The 25260-nt window shown below is 42.9% G+C and overlaps 3 protein-coding genes across 9 annotated transcripts; 2 read left to right on the forward strand and 1 right to left on the reverse strand.

The window, feature by feature from the left end:
- The first annotated feature begins 43 nt into the window (after positions 1-43).
- Positions 44-6086, forward strand: fam234a (family with sequence similarity 234 member A). Of its 3 annotated transcripts, none has more exons than XM_027289117.1 (12): positions 44-125; positions 1091-1392; positions 1477-1587; positions 1680-1862; positions 1957-2081; positions 2255-2387; positions 2767-2899; positions 3008-3151; positions 4444-4525; positions 4620-4772; positions 4855-4957; positions 5050-6086. In XM_027289117.1, the coding sequence occupies exons 2-12, from the start codon at positions 1122-1124 to the stop codon at positions 5259-5261; spliced, it is 1650 nt and encodes a 549-aa protein (XP_027144918.1). In that variant the 5' UTR covers positions 44-125; positions 1091-1121; the 3' UTR covers positions 5262-6086. The 3 variants fall into 3 exon arrangements, with proteins under 3 accessions (XP_027144918.1, XP_010734574.3, XP_019117443.2); XM_010736272.3 differs by lacking the exon at positions 44-125 and adding an exon at positions 133-485; XM_019261898.2 differs by lacking the exon at positions 44-125 and adding an exon at positions 773-960.
- A 1667-nt stretch (positions 6087-7753) lies between these two features.
- cox6b1 (cytochrome c oxidase subunit 6B1) lies at positions 7754-9914 on the forward strand. Of its 2 annotated transcripts, none has more exons than XM_019262169.2 (4): positions 7754-7933; positions 8627-8767; positions 9249-9349; positions 9645-9914. In XM_019262169.2, exons 2-4 carry the CDS (start codon positions 8662-8664, stop codon positions 9696-9698), a joined length of 261 nt encoding a protein of 86 aa, XP_019117714.1. In that variant the 5' UTR covers positions 7754-7933; positions 8627-8661; the 3' UTR covers positions 9699-9914. The 2 variants fall into 2 exon arrangements, with proteins under 2 accessions (XP_019117714.1, XP_010734575.1); XM_010736273.3 differs by having other exon boundaries at positions 7769-7933; positions 8654-8767.
- A 1294-nt stretch (positions 9915-11208) lies between these two features.
- katnip (katanin interacting protein) lies at positions 11209-25226 on the reverse strand. Of its 4 annotated transcripts, none has more exons than XM_027289358.1 (28): positions 25018-25226; positions 24390-24490; positions 23275-23363; positions 22897-23072; positions 22406-22518; positions 22192-22293; positions 21873-22022; positions 21164-21383; positions 20777-20908; positions 20576-20661; positions 20182-20288; positions 19840-19936; positions 19517-19726; positions 19121-19258; positions 17497-18352; positions 15663-16433; positions 15353-15561; positions 15160-15238; positions 14902-15079; positions 14513-14678; positions 14158-14324; positions 14013-14077; positions 13557-13667; positions 12933-13072; positions 12746-12847; positions 12493-12653; positions 11861-11946; positions 11209-11762 (listed from the first exon to the last, which is right to left on the reverse strand). In XM_027289358.1, exons 2-28 carry the CDS (start codon positions 24399-24401, stop codon positions 11704-11706), a joined length of 4782 nt encoding a protein of 1593 aa, XP_027145159.1. In that variant the 5' UTR covers positions 24402-24490; positions 25018-25226; the 3' UTR covers positions 11209-11703. The 4 variants fall into 4 exon arrangements, with proteins under 4 accessions (XP_027145159.1, XP_010734576.2, XP_027145158.1 ...); XM_010736274.3 differs by having other exon boundaries at positions 20510-20661; XM_027289357.1 differs by lacking the exon at positions 25018-25226 and adding an exon at positions 24604-24868 and having other exon boundaries at positions 20510-20661.
- Between the last annotated feature and the right edge of the window lie 34 nt (positions 25227-25260).

Here is a 25260-nt window from a genome sequence, read left to right on the forward strand (position 1 = left end):
TTGTTTTAAAAGCTCCGTGCGGCTAACGTAAAAGGGGCGGGCTTTGTGGGTGATATCAACCAATTGCAGCGTTCGGGAGCAAGCGAGTTAACCAATCAGAGCAGCTTGAATCTAATACTCGTTGTGTAAGTTGAATCTTTTTTAGCCCTGAGTTTAGCCTGTCAGGCAGCAGCTAGTCACACAGCCTGTCTCCACTCGTAACTTCCTTAACAACAAGTTATATTTAGGTTGAGTTTAAATAATGTAAAGCGCATTAGCGCAGTTTTCGTGTATGAATCTTCAAGAAGGCGGCAACTTTACCCGGGAGACAAATTTAAGGACATAAAACCTTGGTGTTACAGTGTGCTTACCTGTGATTTGTTTACGCAGCGAGGGTGGACAGGCAGCTCTGTTAGTGCGTGTGTTTGTGTTTGTGTGTGTGTGTCAGGCCTACAAACTATAGTTAGCCGTGCCAGTGAACACCTAAGACGACAGTGGACTGTAAAGTAAGAAACCTTTTATCGAGTCAAAGTGTTTAAATCTGTCATTGAACTTCAAGTGGCCGCATTTCCGTGGTAACGTTGCTCCGTATTCACGCCCTGTGCCGGGCTCAACAAGTTAGCAACTTAACCAGGTGTTGACCGTGAACTTTCCACAACAAAGCTATGATAGCTGTTCGACACAGTCGCATTAAACGTTTTTTTCAGGTTTGGTAAATTATGTATTTTTTTTGCTTATTTAATTACACGCATACTTTAAAAGGAATAAGCCTTTTTTTTTGGCCAGGGGACAAATGACAGGATGTGCTAGCCTGGGTGATGATTATTGTTCATTACGGGTGTGTTGTTTTTGTGCTGAGAAATCTCTGGAGTCAGTGCTGGCACGTCTGAATAGACTCAGATCCACAAAGGTTGATGCAGCAGAAATAGCTGGACCGATACACACTGCTACTCATGTGCTATATCTGTGAATGCCAGCAAGGTTTGTCTGCTATTACTGCTGGGTACTTTGACACTGTGTACCATGATGGGGAGTGTACGCTGTGTGGTAGATAGACAGCATTATCTTGAGGTGAGGTTTTAACTTGTAAGCTCTTTTCTCTGTTTAATAGATCTGCAGACCGGTGATGCATTGAGACAACAATGGAGACAACAAACAGTGCCACCGAGGGCGACCCTCTGAAGAGGGGAGAGGACGGGGTAGAGACGGGAACTGCACCGTCGGCAACAGAGCTGAAGAAGAAGAGCTGCAAGGAAGTCTTAGGATTTGCCAAATTGACCCACTGGCGAACCGCAGTCTTCTTCTTCTCCTTGTTCCTCTGCCTCACCATTGTTTTTGCCTTCTCCTTCATCATCCCCTGTCCCGTCAGACCACAGTATCTTGGTTCCTGGAACAGGACCTTCCCTGAAGCAGGTGTGTACAGTTGTTTGCGTTTCACTGCTTTGGTAGTGTTTTTAAATGCAGAACTAACTACTCTTCTCCTCTTCTCTGTCACAGCAACCTATGACTTCTTAGCTATTGAAGATGCAAGTCAGGACAAGGTGATGGACGTCCTGTTTGTCCTCAAAAGCACAGAAGTCAGTCCGAACAAAACGTGTGCTGCTGCAGGTATAAAGAGTTGGATTGCTTTCTGTATGGTGGCTCTGTATTATGTTTGTTTTGTGTAATTCATACACACTCTGTTTGTTTGTTTTTTCCAGGTCTGCCCTCGCCATGTGTGTTTGTGTGTGCGGTGGATGGGACAGATGGAGAGGACCTATGGGTGCGTCCGCTGCATCCTGACTTCCACTGGGCCCAGTGTGGTCTGGACAAAGGAACAAGCAGAAACTGGGACTGTCTGTTGTCCCATTCTGGCAATCTCACAGCCATCGACAAACACAAAGGTTAGTTTTCATTATGTGTGTTGTTCTACAGCTTTTAGAAATCTACGCAGTCATAGAATCAGATTGAGACTTCCGGTGTGATGTGTGTGTTCAGGTCTGATCAGGTGGCAGAAGCCTCAGCCTTCTGGCCTGCGCAGCACTGTGCCTGTTCTCAGTGTCCCAGATCTGGACGGGCACAAGGTCAATGATGTGGCTCTGGTGGCATCTGACAGCACACAGGTAAACATCTGTGATGTCATTTATTACTGCTGCATTGCTTTGCTTTTCATGTTTTCTTCGATAATAATCAGCTTTAACCGGACTCCAGTATGCAAACAATAAAACATTATGTCTGTTAATCTTGCAGCAAAGTAGAAGTCGCCTCATTTCACTGCCTCTCATCTTATCTGCAGACTCAGCTGGTATTTGTCTCAGGGGAGTCGGGGGACCAAATTGGTTCTACGGTGGTTCTTGACTCCACAGAGACAACCAGTCATTTTCTCCATCGCGTTGCAGAAGGTTCTTACTATGTAATACTACAAAAAGGTTTGTATCTAAAATGATGTGCTACGTCAATCAGGTTACTGCCCATCTACAGTCAGACCAGCAAAGTCTTTCCTGAAAAAGGAGTGCTCTGTAGAACTAGAAGATAAAAATAGGTTAAAAAGCTGTTTTTATTTATCTGGAAACCAAGGGGGATTTGACTTAAGACAGTCCTCAGGGTGTGTGCTATGTTTGTCCGGATTTGTGCTAATGTAGAAAAATGGTATTACCTGATCAGAGAGGGTGTCATGGGGGAATATCACAGTCTTGTGATGTCGTATAATATTGATTTTATAAAATACAACTGTTGTTTATAGATGTACAGACTTCAATGTACTCTACACTCGATGCCAGTACTGAATAATCTTGTGCTGACTCACAGACACTGGCGTGTATGGGCTGGCACTGCGGAGAATTGCTGCCAAGGCTAAACCAGGGATGGAGAAGAGCCTCAAGGAAGACAAAAACTGGGAGAAGACTGCCAGTGAATCATCCGGCCTCGTACCCATCTACGAGTAAAAAAGCAGTCTTATGTTATTCCTTGGTTATCAACGCAACGGCAGATTTCACTAATGAGCTTGTCATCAGTAAGACTCTTGCTTATATTTACTTTAACTTTGAAGGTCTGACTCGGTGAAACAAGTGCTCACAACAGGAGAAACAGGAGATTCACCAAACCTGCTGCTGGTTACTGGGAAGGAGGTGGCATTAGTCGATGGAAGAAAATTGCAGCTACAGTGGAAATTCAATACAAGCTCTGTCATCAGGTAACTGTTCTGTTATCTCATTCAGAGTTGAAATGATTAATTAATTAATTAATTGATCAATAGAAAGTCAATTTATCTTTTTTTTTTAGCACTGATTACAAAGTGCCACATCAACGTGTTCTTATTTAGTTCAGGCGTACCATCTTATTAATATTCACTGTCCATGAGAGAGTGATAACTAAATAAAAAAATAAAAAAACTCAAGCACAAACAAAAAAATGCATCATCAGCTAGAGGACACACCTGGAAGCATAAGACTCATCTGATTTAATGGGAGAGGGCAGATCTGCCAAAGTCTGGGTGCTAGGAAAGGAAAAGAGTGATGCCGTAAGGGCTTATAGCTCAGAAATAAAGTCAGGAGCCAAACCATGTACGGCCCTTATCAATGATTAAAAGAGTCTTTACCGGTAGCTAATGCAGCAAGGTTATTATAGGAGTGATGTGAGATCTTCAGCCAGTCCTAGTTAATAGACAAACAAACCGCTGCATATTGTACAAGGTGAAGACGTTGCAGGGCAGCTCGACTAAAAAATGAAGGTCCTAAGTTCTGAATCAAAAGGCGATGATGTCGAACCAGTTTGTTGACATGGTGCTTCAATGTGTCAACTTGAGCATTTTCCATTATTTTCTATAATTTTCTAGACAAAATGATGATTTATTTGAGCAGATAAATTAATAAATGACATGAATAGTTACAGTCCTAAAATGTAAATCAATTGGTTATTCAGTCATTTGAAACCATTTTTCAACCAAATCAACACGTTTCTAACACATCTTACTGTGTAATGTATTTGCTAATAATAAAGTGAAATAATATTTTGACATGTGCAATATAAAAAAGCCACATATTTATAAAAGATATCTAAATAATAATAAAGACTATTGATTTAACAATATACCACAATGCAAAATAATGTTTTTGTTTGGGAATAGTTACAATAAGTGCCCTGTAAAACCATGATATAGTCACATTATCCTTTTTGATATTCACGGTGTAGTGACTGTCCAAACTCCAAATTCTCTGTCACTTCGTAGGTGATTCAGTCTTATTGATGAGTTTTACATTAAAACAAGACTCGGGGTTTCAGATGCTTTGTATCCATCACTTACAAACCTAGAAATAACCTTGCATGATCTTATTAAAACATTTGGTCTCCAAAACAAAATTCCCCCTCTCCCTCCTACATACTGTATGTTGCTGTCCACAAACAAAGTAAACCATATACTATTGTTATAACCGAGCTGGTTGAGTCACATAAGTCTTCATGTCCTCTGTGTTCTCATTCATTCAGTGAGCCCACGTTTGGTCATTATAACAAAGACGATATACTTGATGTTGTGCTCGAGGAGGATATTGGCAACCACACAAAGAGGGTAAGTCGAGTCTTACCTTTCTTACATTTCATTTTTCTAGCATCTCTCATATCAGTTTGAATCATTCATCTGCTGCACCATTGTCTGTATATAGGTTATAATTCTTGATGGGAAGTCTGGTGGTGTCCTGTGGGAAGTCAACCTTTTGGCCACTCCGAACTCGCCCAAACCTGCTTCAATCCACACCACCAACCACTTCTCGATCTTTGTGTTTTGGGGCATGTTTCCTTCAGATTCCAACACGTCTGTGAGTACACTACCTTTGTTAAAAGTTGTACATTAGCAGATTTCTCATAAAATGCTAACCTGGCTCAAATTTGTCCTTCTAGGTACCATTAACTAGTGACCGACACTCCTACATGCTCCTTCCTCTCTACTCCAAAGTTCTCCTTGAGTCGACCAGTTCCACGGACCACATCATAACATTTAAAGGTGCTTTTTCCTCTTATGATCACAACCACATGTGACTGAATGATGGGAGGTGTCCGCTCTTTGTCTGACTGTATTTGTGTGTTCATCTTCAGCCACACTGTTGGAGGGTGGACGCCATGCTGCTTACATCACGCTGACAGGCCCTGAGACAGCAGGAGCTGAAGGCACCGTGGTTCTCAGCAAGCGGAAGTTGAAGCAGGACGTTCCCACCAGCAACGTACTCCGTATCGGCACCGGCGGAAGTACAGAGACTAACGATGACATCAAAGAGGCCTTCAGCCGTCTCCGCTTTAGTGATTGGTGAAAGGACCAACTGTTACATGCACACTACATCCCCCTGCCCTGTAGGGGGCACAACTCTAAAAACTCTCAACTCTAAAAAAAACCAAAGTGTGTACACTAGCTATGACTTTCCAACTGCTGACAACCAAAAAAAAATTAAAAAGTATGTTTAGAGACTTGGGTTGACAGGGTTCTCCATTAGACAAACTGGGCACAAACTCGTGATTCAGGTGAGTCAGACTCGACTCACTTGAATCATGAGTTTGATCTTCCATAGTGTCCAAAGAGCTACTGTTCCCTGACAATCACATAGCACATAATGCTACTCTCCTGCTGATAAATCCATAAAGAGGACCTGCCTTGCTGGTATTGTATTGTTTTTAGCACTTTCATATATCGATGCTCTCTTTTTTTAAATTGCAGAGGCTGGGATTTAGATCTATGCAACTTTATGTCGCACTGGGCTTTAAAGGTAGCAGGTAGTGGCCTTTTAAAGGAATGATAACACAATCATGGGGCTTCTTTTCTTTTGTAAGATTTTATCAAACTCAGCAGTAAAACAAGGTATAATTTATGTAGTTCCATTTTTTTGTTACATACTCTGTTACGATATGGCAGTTGATGGTACTGTTGTCGATAATCAAGATGTGTGTGTCCATCACGTGCTCAATCCAAGATGCTGTAACTATAGATGCTGTTTAATGCACATTAACTAAAACTCGGAGTCTCAAAAAGAATCTCCGTATTGAGTTATTGCTGTGGGTTTATAAAGCTGTTTCATAGTAGTTAAATAAGTGAAAATGATTCTTGTCTGCTGTACATTAATATATTGAACCTGTGGAACGTGCCTTTGGCTTTTCTTTCTGACTTGATATGTTCTGATTTTGAGCATTATTAAAACTATTTTAAAAGAAGTGCCTTTGTTTAATCTCAAAGATTTATTATTAGAGGAGAAAATACATTCAAATATAGTGTCATGAGGTTGACAAAATAAATATTCATATGTATCCTTCTCCACCATGATCTCACCAAGGCTATATACTTGGATCTCCCCCACCAGTCAGTCACATCCAGCCTCTTGGATGAGAGGTGAAACATCTTCACGGACCTACAACCAAGTCCAGTTGCCCCAGATTTAACCCTTCTTGAAGAAAAGATGACCGGGATGGCTGAGAACCTTCACAGACTTCAAATCAAACTAGTGAATGGGTTAATATTATGATTCTATTATCATATTTAGATATTTATATTATTGCATTACATAGAATATATAATTCATACTCATTTTGTCATAAGTTTCAGGTTTATTTGTCAACAATGCAATGAAATGTGCTGGACAAGAGGAAGCAGTCAGCTCAGCAGGTTAAAAAAATATATGAAAATATAAAATATACTAAAATAGAATATGAAAATAAGTATATGTGTAAACAATAAAGTATTGAAGAAGTGTCACTGTATAAATATAGTAAATAAATATATAAAGTACAGTATTTACAATGTTGACAACAGTGTCAGTAGCAGTAGGTAATTTAACAAATGTTCATATAAAATACCTCCAGGATGCCTCTATGTATTCATCAGTACCATCAAAGCAAACCTCTGCTGCCCCCTCGTGTCGCCTTATGGACACAACACCAGGACACCAGCAGTCATGCGCACTGGCGCACAGGCAGAGCCGCCCGTCTGATCGTTGGCTGTCCATGGATGTATTGAAGTCAGTCACGTATCACTGTGGGCGTACGGCACATTACGCTCCCTAAATAATTACAGCGCGTCGTTTGAGTCGGCATGACGCACGGATACAGACAGACCTCTGCCCTCATCAATTACTTTTAAGGAACAGAAAGCGCCCCCGCCCACCTTGTAGGGCGATAACCGGACCATGAACTCACATAGCTCACCGTACCTGGCTTTTTGTTGTGTGTGTGTGTGAGTGTGTGTGTGTTTTTGAGCGGCAAGTAAAGGAGCTGAGAGGAGGGAAGGCGCAAAGTCGTGATGAGGATACTGGATGGACGCGTTTACGCAGCACCCAGCAGAAAAATGTGATACATTTGGAGCACCTTGTGCCACTTTCACTTTCATAGATGAAGGCACCCCGTTATTCTGCTCCATAATAAGGACTGCGCTCTTCTACTCCCCTGTAATATTTTGGAAATGACTCATAAACAGTATCGCTGCGGAAGCCTTCCTTTCTGGTTTGGACACATTTCTCAGCTGGTCACATGAGATGTCTTTCAGCTATATAAAGAGATGTAGTGCACAATAAAAACCACCTTAAATAGCTTAAGGAGGCACCATTCCCACTCTGTACACACACCTATTAATGATTAACACACTGAATCACAATACTTTCGCTTCATGGAGAAAAGTTCCCAGCTGATGTGACAAAAAAAAACGACATTAAACACGATAAAACACCAACGTGCCTCTCCTCCTCACTGCAGCCCGGCTCCCTCTCACACATCACCTGTGTGGCATTGATACCCTGATCCCTGAGTCAGTGTGTGTGGGTGTGCCAGTCAGTTCAATGTGACCCGGGTCCGCCATACCGCCACGATCCGTCTGCACGGCTCCAACATCTCAGAGTAGAGCGCGCGCGCGCTGAGCGCACGCTGCTTTATCAGAGGAACGAGACACTTTAACCGTCCGGTGTAAAAGTCACTTTGAGCTCGAGCCAGCAACTGCCACAAAAAGGTAAGCTTAACCTGGATATATTTCATTCTGATTAAATAAATAAATAAATACGCATGCCATATGGATTTTAATGGACATGCATTATGAATATAGCATAACAGTAAAGAAAAGGCGAGCTGAGCTGCCACGTAGGAAAATGAGCTGCGCCTGTACATTTTTAAAATCCATTCAAATAAGATGCCTTTTAATAGCAATCAATCTAATTGGTGATCGAAGTAACAAGAGGATTATTCGTTATTTGTGTGAAAGAGAAACAGAAACTGGGTTATGTGAGGAGGAAATGCTTGGACAAGGCCTGGTGAATGAGGCTATTGATAAGCTGCCTGCCAATATCGTTTAACACGGATTTTTATTTTTCGCATTTTTGGGGGTAAAATTCACGTTATCAGGTGTTTGTTTCTGTAGCAGAGCACTCTGTGTTATATATATTTGCGCTGTGAAGGAGTATTTAATGAAGGTGATACATTTCTAGAAACATCCTTGAGGTGCCGCATGCAGCACCCTGCAAATCCCCCTAATATATATCTATATATATATATATCCCTGTGCTGTGCCTGTGGTCAGTGCGCATTTTCAGCCAGAGTCACCTGTGCAGCAGCTTAAATGTGCACAAACGCCTCCGAGTGACACTTTGAAAAGAGCTTTTGTTTGGTGACACAGAAAAAGAAACGCTCCTTCTTTTGTATCCTGCAGTATCCATTGATGCTTTTCTCTTGACAGAGCTGAAAATGGCTGAGGACATTAAGGCAAAACTTGAGAATTATCGCACTGCCCCCTTTGATGCCAGATTCCCCAACCAGAACCAGACCAGGAACTGCTGGTCCAACTACCTGGGTAAGACTGCAAGGTCAAGGTCAAAGCTGTGTTTTCAAGCAGATTAAAATTTGCTATCTTGATATTAAAATATACTGTTGCCCATAAAGTTGGAATAATTTTGTTTTTTTTTATTGCTATTCATACACATCAGGTTAATTGTGGTTTGATTTTCACTGTGATATATTTGGAAGTTTTGAGAAGATTATCAAGAATAAATCATTTCATTTCATGTGAAGAGGTAAAAATATTTAATTCCAACTTTATGGGCAAAAGTGTATAATACATATATATGTTCTATAATAATATACCTTTAATTAAAGATGTACTAAATCAGTCAATCTCATGTCGTTAGATGGGTTGACCCCTGATCTGTGGGCTGGAAGTGATTCCAGCTTGGGATTTCTTTAGAGCCGCTGTCATGACCGTTGCCTTGCAACATGGATTAAGTCCACGTGCTTTTTTCAAATATTGACTGTTGTTATTGTTTTTCTATTAATAGACTATCACCGCTGCCAGAAAGCTCTGGATGCTAAAGGAGTGGACAACACCCCATGTGACTGGTACAAAAGGGTCTACAAATCAATCTGTCCCATATCCTGGGTAAATTCTCATTTTTGTTTATGGAACACAGGCATGTTAAATTATGGGACATGGTACTCCGTCATGTGTGGGCTGAGTTTGTTTAGCAGGGGTCAAACAACTTTATCGTCCTCCACATTCCTGTGACTCTCTGCTCCGTCCTGAGAATCAAAACAACACGAGAGAGTTTCAGGCTGAAATTAGACCTTGGAGATTCCCTCTTTTAAATAATTCCCAGCCCAATAAAAACATCACTGTCTAAATGTTTATGAGTTAAAACATGCTGCTGATGTCTAAATAATGTTGTCCCCTTTAGATCCAGAAATGGGACGACCAGAGAGCAGAGGGCATCTTTCCTGGAAAAATCTAACGCTGCCATCTCCAAAGCCGTTGGTCTGCAAAGATGTAAATCTTCTGAGCTAAATGTTTGTTGAAGTGGTGGGAGAACACGTGGCTCCATCACCATCTTTCCAATGTTGTTGCTCCATCCTTGAGCACTCTGTACCTGAATGGTCATTCCTTACCAATAATCGTGAAATGTACAGCAGATTCTGCATTAAAGTATCTCAGGATATATTTAAGTAAGCTCAGTTGTCCCTTATGTTTTTTCTGTTCATGCTGTTCATTGCACCACTGTTGTGAATTGACACAAAGTGTCAAATGAAGACATGAAAGTCTAAACACACATGACTGCAGCACAGAGTTAAGATCAGGTCAGATCCTGTGAGCAGCTCTTCGTGACCCAGTCATACTTTTGCACAGACAAAAAAACAAAAAAACAGACTGAACAAATCTGTTTTTAAAATTTTTATTCATTCAAATAAACCTACATCAAATATACATATTTAATCAAGATTAGAAAAATAATTACATATTTCAAAACACTAAATGTCACACATACAATAATAGCCACCACCCGACAGAGCAGGACTGAGATACAGAGTAATGACTATTGTTGCTGTCAGACGCACTGAAATTAAATACATAAAACTGCATTTCATATACATTTACTTCCATTATGAGTAAGGAATGTGAAATAGTTTATATACTGGGGCTCCTCCGAACAAAAGTATCTAACATTTAAGGATGATAACAGCAGCTAATGCTGAAGAGACTCTACCATGCAACAAGGTAGTATAGTAAATATTGAATGAACACCAACTAACAGGTAATATAGTGAAGGTAGAATCAGATAAATCCCTTTTTAAAGATCATTCTTCTCAATTTGAGGTAAGGTTATAGTATTTGCATATTAGAAGTTGCTTGTTACTGAATCTTCTCAACATCTAAACTGGCAAATGTCTATATTATTATTATTCTATTTCCAACCAAATTACTAAAACTGCTTTAATGGCTCAAGAAAAACCTCCAAAACAATCTTATACAGCAACTTCATTAAAAGGTCACTTGGATTGCAAACAAGTTATTTTTTTTCTACCTGATGTAAAGCAGAAAAAAACATATACTGACCTAATTTTGTGAAGCCAAATATATGAAGATTCAAGTGTGAAGCTTCTGTTTTTATTTTATTCAAGTTGAAATGTACAAAAATCTGACCTCTGTACTGTTTTTCAACTCCAAGTGTATCACTTTAGCCATCGATAGAAATCTTCCAAAGGTGAAAACCTCTCTGGAAGCACCTCCCCAAGTAAAACCTTTAGGCTTTGAAATATATCAGCCAACAGGTATAAATTAGTAATAGATATAAATTAGTGTCTGCATAGCATTACGACTGGTTGGTGCACTGGCGGGAGTGTTAGTCAGCTCTAATACCCATTAAGCAAAGAGCTGATCGTCTGGGCTCATCAGTGGATAAAAGACATTAACAAATGTAGCGTTGGCCACATCCTGATGTGAGTGTATCCATGTGGCTTTGGAGCTTTTTTTTTTTTTTTTCCTTTTTCTTAGTATTTACAAGCCACAAGCAGCATTTTAAATATGCAGCACAAAAGTCACAAGTAGCAGCCACAGATATAGTGTTTAGTACTAGGCACAATAATAGGGCTGATAAAAATGCAGCCTCACAGGTTTATCCTGGCACTGTGGAAGGGACGACCGGGGAAACCGTACAGTACGTGTTCAGGATAACGTGTATGTGGTTGGGCGTGTTTTTCACAGCGAGGGCGAGGGGAGTAATCCAACCATAAAGTGGAATCCTGTGTGTATATATGTGTGTGTGTGCAAACCATTTATCTATGCAAGCTCCGTCCTCTTCAGTCTGGACCAATGGCTGGGTGGCTGCTCTGGGTCTTAATATCAGGGAGGATTTTCTAAAGTCACCCAAAAAGTGGAGCTTATTAAGTCAGCCGGAGTTCCTCCCTTTAAGTTCTGCTCTCTTTGTATGAGCGCTGAATTTACGTCTGTCTGTTGGTCAGTCAGTACCTCCTCTTCCCGTGTTTCCCACCATCAGTCATGCAGGTTTTAGGCCGGAGAGCTGCAATGAGGCAAAACAAACGAGCTTTCAGTTAAGAATTGTTACATTAAAACATGCCTGAATAATTATTTTACAGTCCAGCTGTTTCCCTGGCTCACCTGGATCTGCTGTCTGCTTCTTCTTGTTGTGATGGACTATCTGATTCTCGTTGGTCATCTTCACATCCTGATCCTCCACGTAGTTACTGCAACATGGCAAGAAAAAACCAAGACAGAAACATTTAAATGAAAATGTTGTGCGTACAGTAAACTGGGATCAGGGAACGACACAAAATGAGGGGCTGACTGATAACAAAGCTTGAAGCCAGCTGGTCTAGGCCTTGAAACCAGAGAGAGTTAACGGATTTGAGCAAGGAAGGATTGAGCAAGGGGAGAGAGGAGGGACGGCAGCATCACAGGTCAAGTGTGTGGTAAGGGAGGATGTAGGATGGCTGGGGGGAACATTTGAGGGCACTAGAGGAATCTTCAATACAGGGATTGACCACAGGGAGGTGCTGACACGGGGCTTTCAGAGACTCTGTTACTCACTGTTGGTGATGTCTTCTGCCACGGGGGCTGAGGTAGAAAAGAGCACATCTGTGTTCAAAACGACTCACCACTTTGGGACAACGGGATCGAATCTAACCTTCTTTGTCAGTCATTCTGTTTCTGTTTCAGGCTTTGAATCGTACATCGAATGGTCTTGAATTAAGACAGACAAAACAATCATACTAAAAAAAAAAACAGTGTACCTGATGACAGTGTTCTTCTCACGGTGTGTGATGTAGGCGTTGTCTGTGAACAGGATGGTGTGGTAGGGTACAACTGGATCGCAGGTGGGCAGAATGCCTCGTGCCACATGGCTTACACTGTCCAAGATGCCGTTATACACCAGGAGGTCGTCAACCAGCAGCTGTGCACACACAGTGACATACAGATTTGCTGCTTGAGGTCTAAATGTAACACAGAGTGACAGCTCAGCTCACAGCAGGCAGAGAAGCTTACCCCAAACTCCTTCACTCCCCTCTGTGGTGTCTTTGAGTAGTTCCACAGCTTGATCATGGACACCGTCACTGGCTGATCAAAGATGACGTACACGCGGTTCACCTACGTGGAAATAATAAATACACTTACACAAATGTCAACTCTTTTGAGTGTGTTAACTTATTTTCACTCTCTTTCAAGTCCTCACCAGTCCAGGGAGCACCGGGGCTAACCACATATGTCTTCCATCGTGGATACTGTTGACTCCATCTATTAATTTATCTGGAGTCCTCACATCACCGCTCACATTATCCAGTACATTCACACTGTCTGGAAAAGCAGCGATGTCTGGTGGGCATAATGTTGAGGAACAGGTACCCATTAATACTCCTTCAACAGCTATTATTAATATAACGCCTGGGTCTGTGTACATCCTCTCTGAATTTCATAAAACTACGACTGTGTAGCAACAAGGTTCCTCTTCTATCCCACACTGAAGTAAAGCCATATTACTGACTTAAAGTGATTGATCAATTTGTTTATATGTCTGAATTTTATAAAATGATTAATTAGTAACATTGCAAGCCCTGATTATAGCATCTTCATTCTGATTTGACTAGTCAATGCAATGTGAAAACACAATAATCCCTCCTGGTAATTTTATAGTTTCTACAAATTCTTATCAAGATTATATGAATCAGAATCAGAAGTACTTTATTAATCCCCGTAGGGAAATTGTTTCAATGTAATGTTATATGAGATTATACTGTATATATTCTAACTGCTGAATAAAGCTGAAGTTAGTGAAGACAGATTCATGAAGAAAGGATACTGTTGTCACTGAGACTGATCTTCTCGTGGTTCTGGTCGTAAAATTCGAGGCCGTTGAGGCCGATGTAGTACGGATCTCCCCAGGTTGTTAATAGCTGCAGCTGAAAAATGACTGACGTGTGAAGGTCAAGGAATATACAACATGTACAGCACATCTCACACCAGGCTGTGTCCAAAGTCGCATAATTATCAACCCTTCACTTTATAAATGCAAATAAAGTCTATCAAATAGGGAGTAATGAAGGAGTGATTTTTTTGGACACAGCTTCTGTCTTTAAAAAATATGAAAATAGATCCATGATGGCACACAGAGGGTGTGTGTTCAGGCTGGCTGCCCCGATCATGTTTGGCATAACAGAAAATGAAAACAATCTAAAAGCATTTCTGGAGATTTTACTGCTTCAGAGCACCTCTATTAATAAACACAACTGTCCACATGTCCGTGTCAGAAGGATACATCCACAGGGCATGATGGGAGCTTCGTAGTCCATGCTGGCCTGTTCCTGTTTCTTAGAGCTTGCTCTGAATTAGAGACAACAGTATTATAAATCAGAAAATGCACTTTTCAGATTTTCCATGCAACTTAAATGTCTGGCTTATACCTCTGGTAGTCGTCTGCACTTCCGTTGTCGACGGGCATCTGGAGAAAATCAATGAAGAGGATCTCCTGGGCAAAGTCAAAGTGACAGTTGCCCGGTCCTTTCCTGATCAGGAATCCCTCCGATGGGGAGATGGCAACGTCATCAATGAACACATGGATCACCTTCAACTGAAACAGAGATGTAGAAATGTATGAGTTGTTTATAATCTCCTGCTTTCTTATTAAATGTAAATGTATCTTATTTTGTATTTAGCAGTATTACATTGTTTGATATATGATCTACTATTGTATTGATTTCTTGTAGCAACTGCACATTCATAAACACTGTTTGAGCCTGGACCAGGAAGGTGTCTTACCCCTCTATAAGAGTCCTCGGGGGACTTGTTGTAGTTCCAGATTCGGAGACCAGCGATGGTCTGAGCCTTGTTGAACGTCACGTTCAAGGTGTGGGACTCTCCACAGGAGAAAGGGATAAGCCACATGTGCTGGTCATCAGTGGTAATGTTGTTGCCATCTATAAGCCTGGGTAATGAAAACAGACAATGAATACTGCACTAAACACAATAATAATATTATTATCGAAGTCTGGATTGGTATATCAGATTTTTGTAAGGAGCAGGGTAGGTGAAGGTAAAGGTGTACAAGTGTGAATATTCTATTATTTCTGTGTTATTTTCATCCTACTGTTATGAAAATAAAAACATGAATGAAAAAACATTCTCAGGGCATGTTGTGTGAGACGTACTTATCAAGTGTGCGCAGGTCGTGTCCGTATTCGGGCAGGTCGTTGAGGTCATTAGGTGAGGCAGCCATCATGCTGAGGTCTAAAGGTAAACTCTCTCCATCCTTCCCCACCACCTCCAATCCTGTCAGGCCCATGTAGTGGGAGTCCCCCCAAGTCAACGCCAGCTCTAGTCTAAGGCCTGGAGTGGAGGAAGTTATTTTAAGTATCCAAACAGCAAAAAGAGAACATGTGAGGATAGCTTGCTGATTATCTACTCACACTTTCCAGTGTACATCCCAGAATTATGCTCCATGTTCTCCTCAGACTGGCTCATGGTGGGGTTGAGCTGGAGTTTCAGCTAGGACAACAGGTGAACACATTAAAACATTGTTTTGTCTTTGTTTGATTAGGTATGGTGACTAAATTTACACTTTGAAAACCTGTGCCCACCCCTGATGATGCCTGTACTTACTTGGAGGTCTTCCTCTCGGAAACCAGCCTGGGTGAAGGGTCTTTCCTCTCCTTCTCCATCAGCGGTGCATGGTCTCTGCAGCTCCTCCTCGTGGACCAGGCTCTCAGGACCCTCACCTTCACCAAGGAAGGTTTCATCATAACGAGACATCGCCTCCAGGATCTCATCATCAGTGGTGAACAGGATGGTGTCACCAAACTGGTCCAGCCCTGAAGTGACAGCAGAGTGACGTAAAAGGAAAACTTGGTAAAAAGTGATGAAGCAAGTAAGGAGAAGAATAAAAACTTGTGAGGTTGTGTGGCTTGGCTACCTCCAGACAGAGTTCCAGAGGCCTTGGCAATCTCGCCCCTGAAGATACACCTTCCATCCAACAGCATCTCCACCTCCTTCACCCCTCGGAAGGAGTGAATGCGTGACTTGTTGTAGTTCCACACTCGGATCATGGCCACCTGGTACAGGGTTCCAAAGTCCAAGAAGATGGTGTGGCTACGACCAGGTGTGAACGGTGCGAGCCAGAGATGCATGTCGTCTTGAGTGCGATTGGCGCCATCAATCAAGTTAGTGACCACACGTGGGTCCTTGCCGTACGCAGGGAGAATGTTGATGTCTGGAGGATCAGCACGGATGTGAGAAGGCTGTAGGGGCTCTCCGCTGGAACTGAAGACCTCAAGGCCGTTGAGGCCCACGTAGTGGCGGTCACCCCATGTGGACAGTATGTTGATGACCAGCCTTTGGCCCTGGGGCAGCACCGGGATCTCAAACTCGTCCTCCCGCTCCATGGATGGATCATCATCAAGGCCTTCACACAGTGCAGCCTGAGTGCTTAGTGAGGAAATCGGGCTCCTGGGTGCTGTGGTGGATGTGTTGACTGGGAGTGTGGGTGGACCACGGCCCTGGCGCTGGAGGAACTCATCAAAGATGTCGCCTTCGAAGGCCATGTTGGAAATGCGTCCACGTTGGCATTGGTTGAACTTAGTGAGAGAGTCCCAGGACTCCATGAGGTTATCATCCTGTTGGCTGTGCAGCTGGGCCAGAGGAGTGCACTGCCTCCTGCTGGTGCTCACCACTGACAACGGCTCCTCTGGAGAATACACAAACATTAACTATTAATTACTAACAAGCTGCAGGAAATAAGTTATCCTTTTATGACTGTTACTGCTTTTACTTTTTTTTAATTTCCTAAAACTGTAGATTACATTCACAGGTTAGAGGAAAATATAAAACATACAAGTACAGTATCCCAGGGATTTACTTTGGAAAGTACGCCCCCTTAAATAAAGTAGTTTATTTATTTGTAGTCTAAACGATTTGGAGATTATAATGAAATCTTTGGAACACCACAATCTCCACCTTTCTACAATCTTATTTTCAGAAGGTTCAGAAAGAAATCTGTAGGGATGGTAATTCTCTTCAAATTTAATGAGAAAATTCTTTATCTTAGAGATTAAAAAAATCACAAAATGTTGAAAGTTAATCAGCAGCAGAAGGAATGACAATCCTTCCACAGCACAAAGGTCAGGCATGTCTGTTCAGTAAGGTGTAGTAAGGACTCTGCAAACTAAACTAAATGTGTAGTAGCCTTTTTATTGTTCAACCAGCCCATTGAGAGGCATCACATAATGCTGCACCTTCATCCCATATCCAGTGAGTAAGATTTAGGAGTGTAGTTGCTGACCTCACCCTCTCCTTCCTTAAGAAACTACTGTGGCCACGTACAAAAAAACCACAAAGCCTGATCTAGAGTCAGTGTTTAGTTAGTCTGTTGTGGGCTATGGTAGAAAAGTGGCAAGCCCACAACGTCTGTAGATATAAAATGCTTGTTCTAAGTTAACTAAGACAGAACAATTCCTATTTTCAAGTGATTATATAATAATGAAAACATAGTTAAGAATATTATATTTCATTTCTGCCATATTCTGTAAATAGCCCTTAAATCTGACACACTGGACTTCTAAGCTAATGTGTTTTAGGTTGGATCCCAACATAACGTCTCATTAACTTTGGAGAAGTTAAATACAGAGGTGTGAGTGGCCTGATCAGTTAATATCAGGTTACAACACAAAATAAAGTACAACAGTGAAATAATAACAGATAAATGTCTACGTATCATAACTTTAAACATGGGAGTAACTAGCCTTTCCTACCTGTGTTTGACAGTGCAGCAGCTCTGAGGTGCTGCTCCTCTGTCTGCCTGCTGGTGGCTGCAGTGTTTCTGAATGAGCTCCTGCGTCCGCTGATGGGACGGTCTGGCTTTGGCTCCCCAAGCTCCTCCAGTAGGTCGCAGCTCAGGTCCAGAGAGTTAGCCTTCCACTGACCCCCATTCACTGTCCTCTCCACCCCCCTACACACTCGGCCTGGGTTGCAGGGCAGCTCCGGGAGCATTGAAGAGGATGAGGCAGATGGAGATTTGGGTTCTGTCGACTGCTGAGGCACCAGCCATCGGGGCCTCTCCCTGTTGGTCTCGCAGCCCTCTGGAGCTCCTCTGTTCAGGGGCTGCAGCCACTGGGGGGCCACCCGGGATGAGGACGGCTGGGTGGTGACTGTCTGCTCTGTGGGTGCAGGCTGCTCCACCTGCTGCCTGGGAGAGAGGGGCTCTTCCAAGGCAGAGAGGTCAAAAGAGTTTCTTTGTGTGGAGGAGCGACGAGAGGAGCACGATGGTGAAGGAGTGATGGGTGGTAGCAGTGGATGTGATCTCTCCTGCATGTCTACCATAGTCTGTCCTGCTGCGTCTGATGGCTGCTGATTTTCACTGAGGCGTCGCTGGCTGCTGCTGCCCTCCCCAGCCGTCCTGTCCTCATGGCACTGGGGGCTGGCGCCGTGCAGATTGTGTCCTGAAGACACAGGGCTGGAAAAGAAGGAATCTGAAACCTGGAAATCCTGGAGGTCAACTGTGGTGCTGTAGTCAAAGACCTGGTTGCCGCAGCCCTTCTCCAGCTCACCTTCAAACACCAGTGTGCTGTTGAGGTACAGCTTTATATGGCGTGCACCAATGTCAAGGTCCTAAGGAAGAAACAGAGTTTCAGTTTACCTGAATATACAGCCATATTCAACAGTTTGCACACCAAAACAAAACAAAAAATTAGTAATACAATTATGTTTTACTGAGCAATATTTTGAGTACATAATGGTTTAAATTGAAATCAACATGAGCTGCACACCCAAAAACATGGGCACAAAGTTCAGAAATTAAGAGCTCTACAAGCTAGCAGTAGCATGGCTGCCAATAAGAAATAGCTAAAGCTCAAATCTGCCCGATCCTCCACTTAAACCACTTTAAACCCAGGTTAACCTAGAACCACTCTGCAACCAACAGCATCTTACCTTCCAGGTTCAAGACATCAAGTGATTCTAGACAGCTACAGTAACATAGGAAGAGATACAATGGGGTATATTGAACCCCTCTATGAACAGCAATGAGGTTGGCCCACGTTTCCCCCAACACTAATCCTCTGGGGCTAATCTCTCACTGTTCTACATTTGGACAGTCTGAATGGCAGCTCAGCCAGCCACTGCCGAAAGAGAGCCACGCCCCTGACGTAACCACGCCAACACAGTCATCCCGTATTACAGTGACAGCACACAAGCATGTTGGATTTATGAGCTCTGGCACTGCAGCTAAATGAATTATCTCTGAACTCGAGAGAGGGAGAAATCAAAAGATGTGTGGAACGGTTTGCAAAACATGTTACAGCACAATCCAACTTCTTATAAACTGTGATGACAAAAATGTCTCATAAATAGAAATGTTTTAAAAAAAAACCCACATACATTGAGGCTTCTGTTGTAGTTCCAGATTTTGATGCGAGATATTCCAAAGTCTGTGGAGCGCTCCGTGTTCCTGATTATGAAGTAGAGCTGGATGGGAGGGTTGAACGGACACGTCCACATGTGACGCTCTTTGGTGGTCTGTCAACCCCAGAGGAGGGATGAAATCAATCAAATGAATTCACAAATGTTAAGAATCTCAAGTGTGTGTGGCATTTTACACAACAGACAGGCGTAATTCACAACAATAATAACGGCTGCATGCCACTTAGCTTCAGGGCCCTGTTTTTGTAAACGCTTGTTACTATCATGACCTCAGGGGACAATAAAATAGAACACAGCCATAATTAATGTTTCACTTTTGAAAAGAAATGTCTGCTGTATGCGGCAGTGACTCACCTTCACCTTCCCATTGACAAGCGCCCCCAGATTCCCAGGGTAGTCAGCGTTCCGGATGTCTAGGTCGTGAGGTGACACATACAGCTTCTTGTTTCTGAGGCAGAAGAACTGCAACTCAGTCAGCCCGACCTGCAAAGCGCTCCCCCAGTTTGACAGGATCTCCATGGTAACGTACAATGCAGGGGTGACCTCTGTTGAGGACTGCCTTCTCTGCAACGACAACACAAAACATTGATGAGTGCTCCTGTATGCTTATGTCATCATCACATCCGGCATTATTCAGATTATTCACTCTGAACTGTGAGACGGCGTTACTGACTCACCGGCTGCCTGCTATGGTCTGCTTTGACACTCTGAGCAACGTTGTAGCTGGGTCCTGTTTCAAGTTTCTCCAAGGCTTTCAGCAGTTTGTGTTGTTGCCTGGACAAAAGGATGACACCCTCAGCTCTTCTGCTTTGTCTGTTGTCCCTGACCTTCATCTTAGTGGTGAGCGATGGCTGAGCACAGCCACACTGATAAATAATTCTTCAAGGTCAGAGGGTGTATACACCATAAATCTCAGTTTGTATTACCTTCTATAAAACACTATTATGTTTATTCTGACAGTGCCGGATGTACAGAGTCCTGTATATACAGTGTTTAGGAGCCATATTTTGTCAGCATACCTGGGGGCCATGAGCGTGATTCTCTGCATGGCCATAGTGACACTGTTGTCATCTTTTTCATGGCTGTTGTGGTGCACTAAGCCATTCATCATCTGGAGTGCCTTGCCCTGGATAAAAAGAGAGCAAAAGAGTCAGAGACATACACATGAGCTTTAGGGCCAGAGTTTACATGTAGGCCACGAACAATGAAAAGGGCGTGTAGATATCAAGATATAAAGATATCAAGTGTAAGATAGGTACTCTGGGTCTGCATAAGAACAACTGTTAGCCATAAAGAAACATGTTTTTAATAAGTAGTGGCCTCTGGTACAGTGTGGGGAAGGCAGACCGTGTTGCGGCTGAAGAGCTCAGGACTCTGCAGGGGGTCGTTTTCTCTCTGAATGGCCTGACGCACCCTGCATGCCATCTCGTCTGTGTCCCGCTCCTCCACAGAAGCCTTTCTGGCTGCTGACAGGGTCCTCTCCACACGACTCCTTGGCCCTAAAGCAAGAAGAAATGCATCTGTTAAACAACAACAATGCACCATACTACCCAATAAATCCATTAAAAAAAAACATTTTTAAAAGGACCTGTAAAAGAATTAAAAAAGACTTACTCTGACCATCCCAGCTGTCTTTGGAAGGTGGCCTGTCTAATGTTTTGCTCTTGACCAACATAGGCTTGGTGGGTATAAAGGTGTCGATGTTTTCTTTCCTTCTTGCAGACAAAGAGCGTTCGATCTTACGACCTGGAATGATGGATGAAAGGGAGAAAACTGAATGTGATATTTTGAGTTTATAGGCATAAAAGAGTCGAATGCCTTCTGTATCCCATGGGCTGCCTAACATGACACCTGAACTGTGCACAGACTGCTATTATACTCGCCTATTCTCCTTCTGTATAGGTCAGTGCTGATGAAGAAGATAAGGGGACGATCACTCTCTCAGACTCACCCTGAAAATCAATCATATATTTACATATGAAAGAGAATGCTGAAGCTTACCTTTAAGTGAGGGTCCAAAGTCCAAGACGATGAGGTTTGCTGAGTCGAGATGGCTATAAGAGCCCCCGGACCGAGGGCTGGAGGAGGACTTGGAGGATGAGGGAGGCAGCCCCAGTTCATCCAGACTCTCGTTGCTCTCCAACCACTCCTTGTCTGACTCCTCCCCCGCTGAGCCAGAGTTGCTCCGCCGCACGCTAACCTCCAGGCTCCGACGCAGGACCTAGTTTACAAAAGATCAGCATTTATGCACACATTCGTGCAACGCAGTCATCAGAATAAGTGTCACACCCACGAATCAAAACAGACTCGGGATGGACAAATTCTAAGAAAAGGGTGGAAGAATAAACTGAAAACAATCTTCAGTGGCTCTACTCAAGCATCAGCTTATATAACTGCAGGTGGTCTCATGTCTTTACTCAAAATAAAACTGCTTGAAATTTTATTTGGGGTGTCCGTAAACATGCAAAAAAACAAAAGCTAACACATTTAAATTAAATAAAGTGACAATAAATATCAGCCTTCTAAATGCCACATAAGAACTGACACATGCACACATGCAGTTTAAGCATCGTCTTGATTTGTGTGACTCCTACTTAAAAAACACCCAGGAGCACAAAACAAATGTAGATGATTCACTACATCTCATGCCACCTTGACAAAATAAAAAATAAACAGGAATAAAAGTGTGTATATTTCTTCTTCCGCTCACCTTTACTTCCTCGAGGTTGAGAAGTACCTTCTCAGTGAGCTCCTGATTCGCTTGCCCCCCCTGGCTCTCAGACCTGGTGCTGAAGGAGCGCGACAGCCTGGAGGTGTCCCTTGGGGAGCGGGGACTACGAGGCGAGCGTGGACCGGAGCTCTGCATGAGACAAGGTGATTGGATAAAAAGGGAAAATGGCAGAGATGGAGAGATGCTAAGTAGTACAGGCAGCCAGCTGCATCTGACACACAGTCCCTCCCCTAGAAAAAAAATAAAAACACCCACACACACCACAGGTTTAGTAGGCATTGTCATGTCTTCACTCTACCTCCATTGCTACGCTTTCATAGGGCTCAAAATCCTCAGAGTAGCGATTTCCAGGGGAGATCAGCAAACTTGTTCCTTCCTCTGTTCGAATTCTGACAGAATCCTTCATGCGTGACAAAAGAGGGACATTTGAACGTGTGTGCTTTCATAGGAAAACACTGATTCTGATGCACCACAATCAATGATGATTACAGTAAGTAATAAGATGCCTCTACCTGCACCCATTCTTTCCTCTGGATCTTTTCTGGGGCGGTGTGGCTCCGCTTCCTGTGGGCTTGCTCTGAATTGTGGTTATCTTCAGTTAGCTGGTGGGCGCTTCTACAGACATCTGCAGATGAGTAACAGCACAGACAGGAACATGAGCAATTTGCAGCGAGCTACTGCCTCACAGGAGAAAGGAATGCACAGTCACATGCACAGATGGTCCACAGCACATAGAGGAAGACCAAAAAACTGGCTGCCAGCTACAACTGTCACTATCATTTATTCACTGGGACTGGGCGTGGGATCATGTCATGCAAAACCAAAGAGTGTCGGCTATTAGCTGGTGTTCCATATGGTGTGGCGGAATGACAGAAGCAACAGAAATAGAGTATGTCAGTGTAAAAATGACAAGATGTTTCCCCCTGCACAAAAGAGAAGTAAAACAAGAACAGATTTTACTTCTGTGTGTCTGGAGGTTTATTTTAGTCCACTAGCAGCATACCTGCTGTACGTGCAGGCCTCCAAGCAGGTGAGGAGGAGACAGATTTGTGGTTGGAGCTCTTGGGCTGCTTCCTACTGGCTTCAGCATTGGCTCCGTTAAGATAAATGGAAAAACCTTGCTCGAGCTGCTCCAACTGAATCTCCCTGTGGTCTTTGACTTTAAGGCGCTTTAGGATCCTAAGAAGCAAAGAAAGCTGGTGACAACCTCTACAACTATGAATAAGAATCTATGTATCACAGGTTTGAGATGATCCTGTGTATCTCAAACCATGTAACCAATCAGTGCTCCTACCAGCCAGCGCTGAAAGTCATGCTGTGCATCTCATCTGTGAAATCCAATCTCTCTCTCTCACCCCAGCAGCCTGTGCTCACACCTCACCTGTTTTTGTGCTGGAGGGCGATTAAATATTCATCCAGAGTGTCATCCACAGTAGAGGCAGGCTTCTCTCCTTGACACGACTTACTCTCCTTCAGGTGTACACACGCACGCACACACACACACACACACACACACACACACACACACACGATGTAGAGTCAGAAAAGCATACATCAGCTGTTTGACGGAAACAGACTGTCACGATACACCTCACTGTTGCACAGGTATTCACAGACGACAATAAATATATGCTTTATTTTACACACACAAAAAAATGTACGCTAATAACTTAAGTAAAAAAAACTACCAATACAGCACATGCAAAGTGACAAAAATACATTGATCAGTTTAAAATGTGATGGGAACAAATGTGGGCCCTTAATAAGAACAGATCGACACTTTAACTTTGTTTCAAATCTTAAAATAGTTTGAGTCCAGCTGCATCCATTCTGGGAACAGTTTTTTAATATGCAAACGCACAGCATTCGTCTCATAATGTTTTGTAGATCAGGACAGTTTTTAGTTACCTCTAAAGACCTGCTGACTTTCAGTGCTAAAAAGAGGTGGTGGAATAGTATCACAACAAAGGCGGTGCACTGTATTCATTAGGTGTGAGTTACAGTCATTACCTCTTGCAATAACGTGCCCTTGCATAATACATAAAGCCGAGCCCTTTCAAACCAGACAATAGATGTCACAAATCTGTGTGACGTGCACTTGAAATGTCATGTAACTAGAGTGATGACTGATCGGGTAAATATTTAAAATTGTTGGCCTTGACTAAAAGACAGATAAGTGCGTCTCCGTCCACATAACACAGTCATCTCCAGCTCATGCCATTCCTCCTACAGACGATCATGCAAGACGAGCAGAGAAATCACAAAGCCCTTACTTAGTTTCTACAAGTCAACTACGGCTACAGCATCTGTCAGTGTCAGAGGAGAAGCAAAGAAATGTGAAGGGAGAACAGAGAGTACTCGTTAGTGACAGAGTAGAGAAAATAGATGCTGCCGTGAAAGGTTAAAAACAGAGAGCTTCCTGATATTTATAAGTCAGATGACAGGTGTGAACAGTGACAGAGCAGATGTGTCGATGATAATGTCATCACTGCTTACCTCGTTGTCCATTGTGTGGCTGCAGGTGATGCTGCTCACCCTCTACCAAGCGTTGGAGAGGGCCGATGCTCCATAGAAATCTGTGTTGTGTTCGATAACCACTGCGGAGGGGACACAGACAGAGAGACCCCCACACAAGGTTACATGACATGACATGAAACCTAGACAAACGTGGCACAATAAAACACACATTAACCGCCAATCCAAATGTCACCTTGTCTCCTAAACCAGATTTCCATCCTATAACGTGTGCCGGGTTAACTCCCGTATATAAAGGGAGTTGACAGATGTGTTTGCTACATTGACTTGAACGGCTATCACGGTAGCCGTTTCTGACTATTTCACCGGTTAAACGGCTGGCTAACGCCTTTTTAAAAAATATATATATAAACCTCCAGGACCGTTATGGGTTAACGGTTTTATCGCACCAATTAACCGTTAACTGACAAGAGCCGTTAGCCGTCACATTAGCACTGACGCTAACAACAAACTGAAAGCGGAGCTAGTTAGCGTTAGCATGTATCCAGACAACATAACCGTTAAATGACACAAACGTTTTTGTTTTTTTCTCTTATATTGTCACACACACTTTGCTATACTTCTATTAAACATTAGAAAAAATACTTACTGTCCCCGTTAAATAGCACTTTGTTAGCCATTAGGTTTGAAATTAACGAGTTATTCTGTGTTTTCTCATGTGCCCAGTGTTGGTTGGTAACCAGGATAGCAGTCCACCAATGGAGAGCGCCGCCTCGGTGTCAGACACGCCCCCCACAGCCTGTGTGCTTCTCCGCCAGCTGCTCCACCACCAACCGTGCAAGTCTCCACACAACCCGCTGCTGAGAAACCACACGTCTGCACGGCACTGTGC

The sequence above is a fragment of the Larimichthys crocea genome, chromosome XVI (assembly GCF_000972845.2).
Source record: "Larimichthys crocea isolate SSNF chromosome XVI, L_crocea_2.0, whole genome shotgun sequence".
Taxonomy (NCBI): domain Eukaryota; kingdom Metazoa; phylum Chordata; class Actinopteri; family Sciaenidae; genus Larimichthys; species Larimichthys crocea.

What these genes read in the sequence shown, in the direction of transcription:
- katnip (XM_010736274.3), bottom strand. An exon ending in GACCTGCGCACACTTGATAA is followed by an intron (nt 14,679 to 14,901) that starts GTACGTCTCACA and finishes TTCATTACCCAG; the next exon opens with GCTTATAGATGGCAACAACA. An exon ending in GATCAGTCTCAGTGACAACA is followed by an intron (nt 13,073 to 13,556) that starts GTATCCTTTCTT and finishes TATGCCCACCAG; the next exon opens with ACATCGCTGCTTTTCCAGAC.
- fam234a (XM_027289117.1), top strand. Translation starts at nt 1,122, where the DNA reads ATGGAGACAACAAACAGTGCCACCGAGGGCGACCCTCTGAAGAGGGGA. An exon ending in GGCCTCGTACCCATCTACGA is followed by an intron (nt 2,900 to 3,007) that starts GTAAAAAAGCAG and finishes TTAACTTTGAAG; the next exon opens with GTCTGACTCGGTGAAACAAG. An exon ending in AATACAAGCTCTGTCATCAG is followed by an intron (nt 3,152 to 4,443) that starts GTAACTGTTCTG and finishes TCATTCATTCAG; the next exon opens with TGAGCCCACGTTTGGTCATT.
- cox6b1 (XM_019262169.2), top strand. Translation starts at nt 8,662, where the DNA reads ATGGCTGAGGACATTAAGGCAAAACTTGAGAATTATCGCACTGCCCCC. An exon ending in CTGCTGGTCCAACTACCTGG is followed by an intron (nt 8,768 to 9,248) that starts GTAAGACTGCAA and finishes TTCTATTAATAG; the next exon opens with ACTATCACCGCTGCCAGAAA. An exon ending in CAATCTGTCCCATATCCTGG is followed by an intron (nt 9,350 to 9,644) that starts GTAAATTCTCAT and finishes TGTCCCCTTTAG; the next exon opens with ATCCAGAAATGGGACGACCA.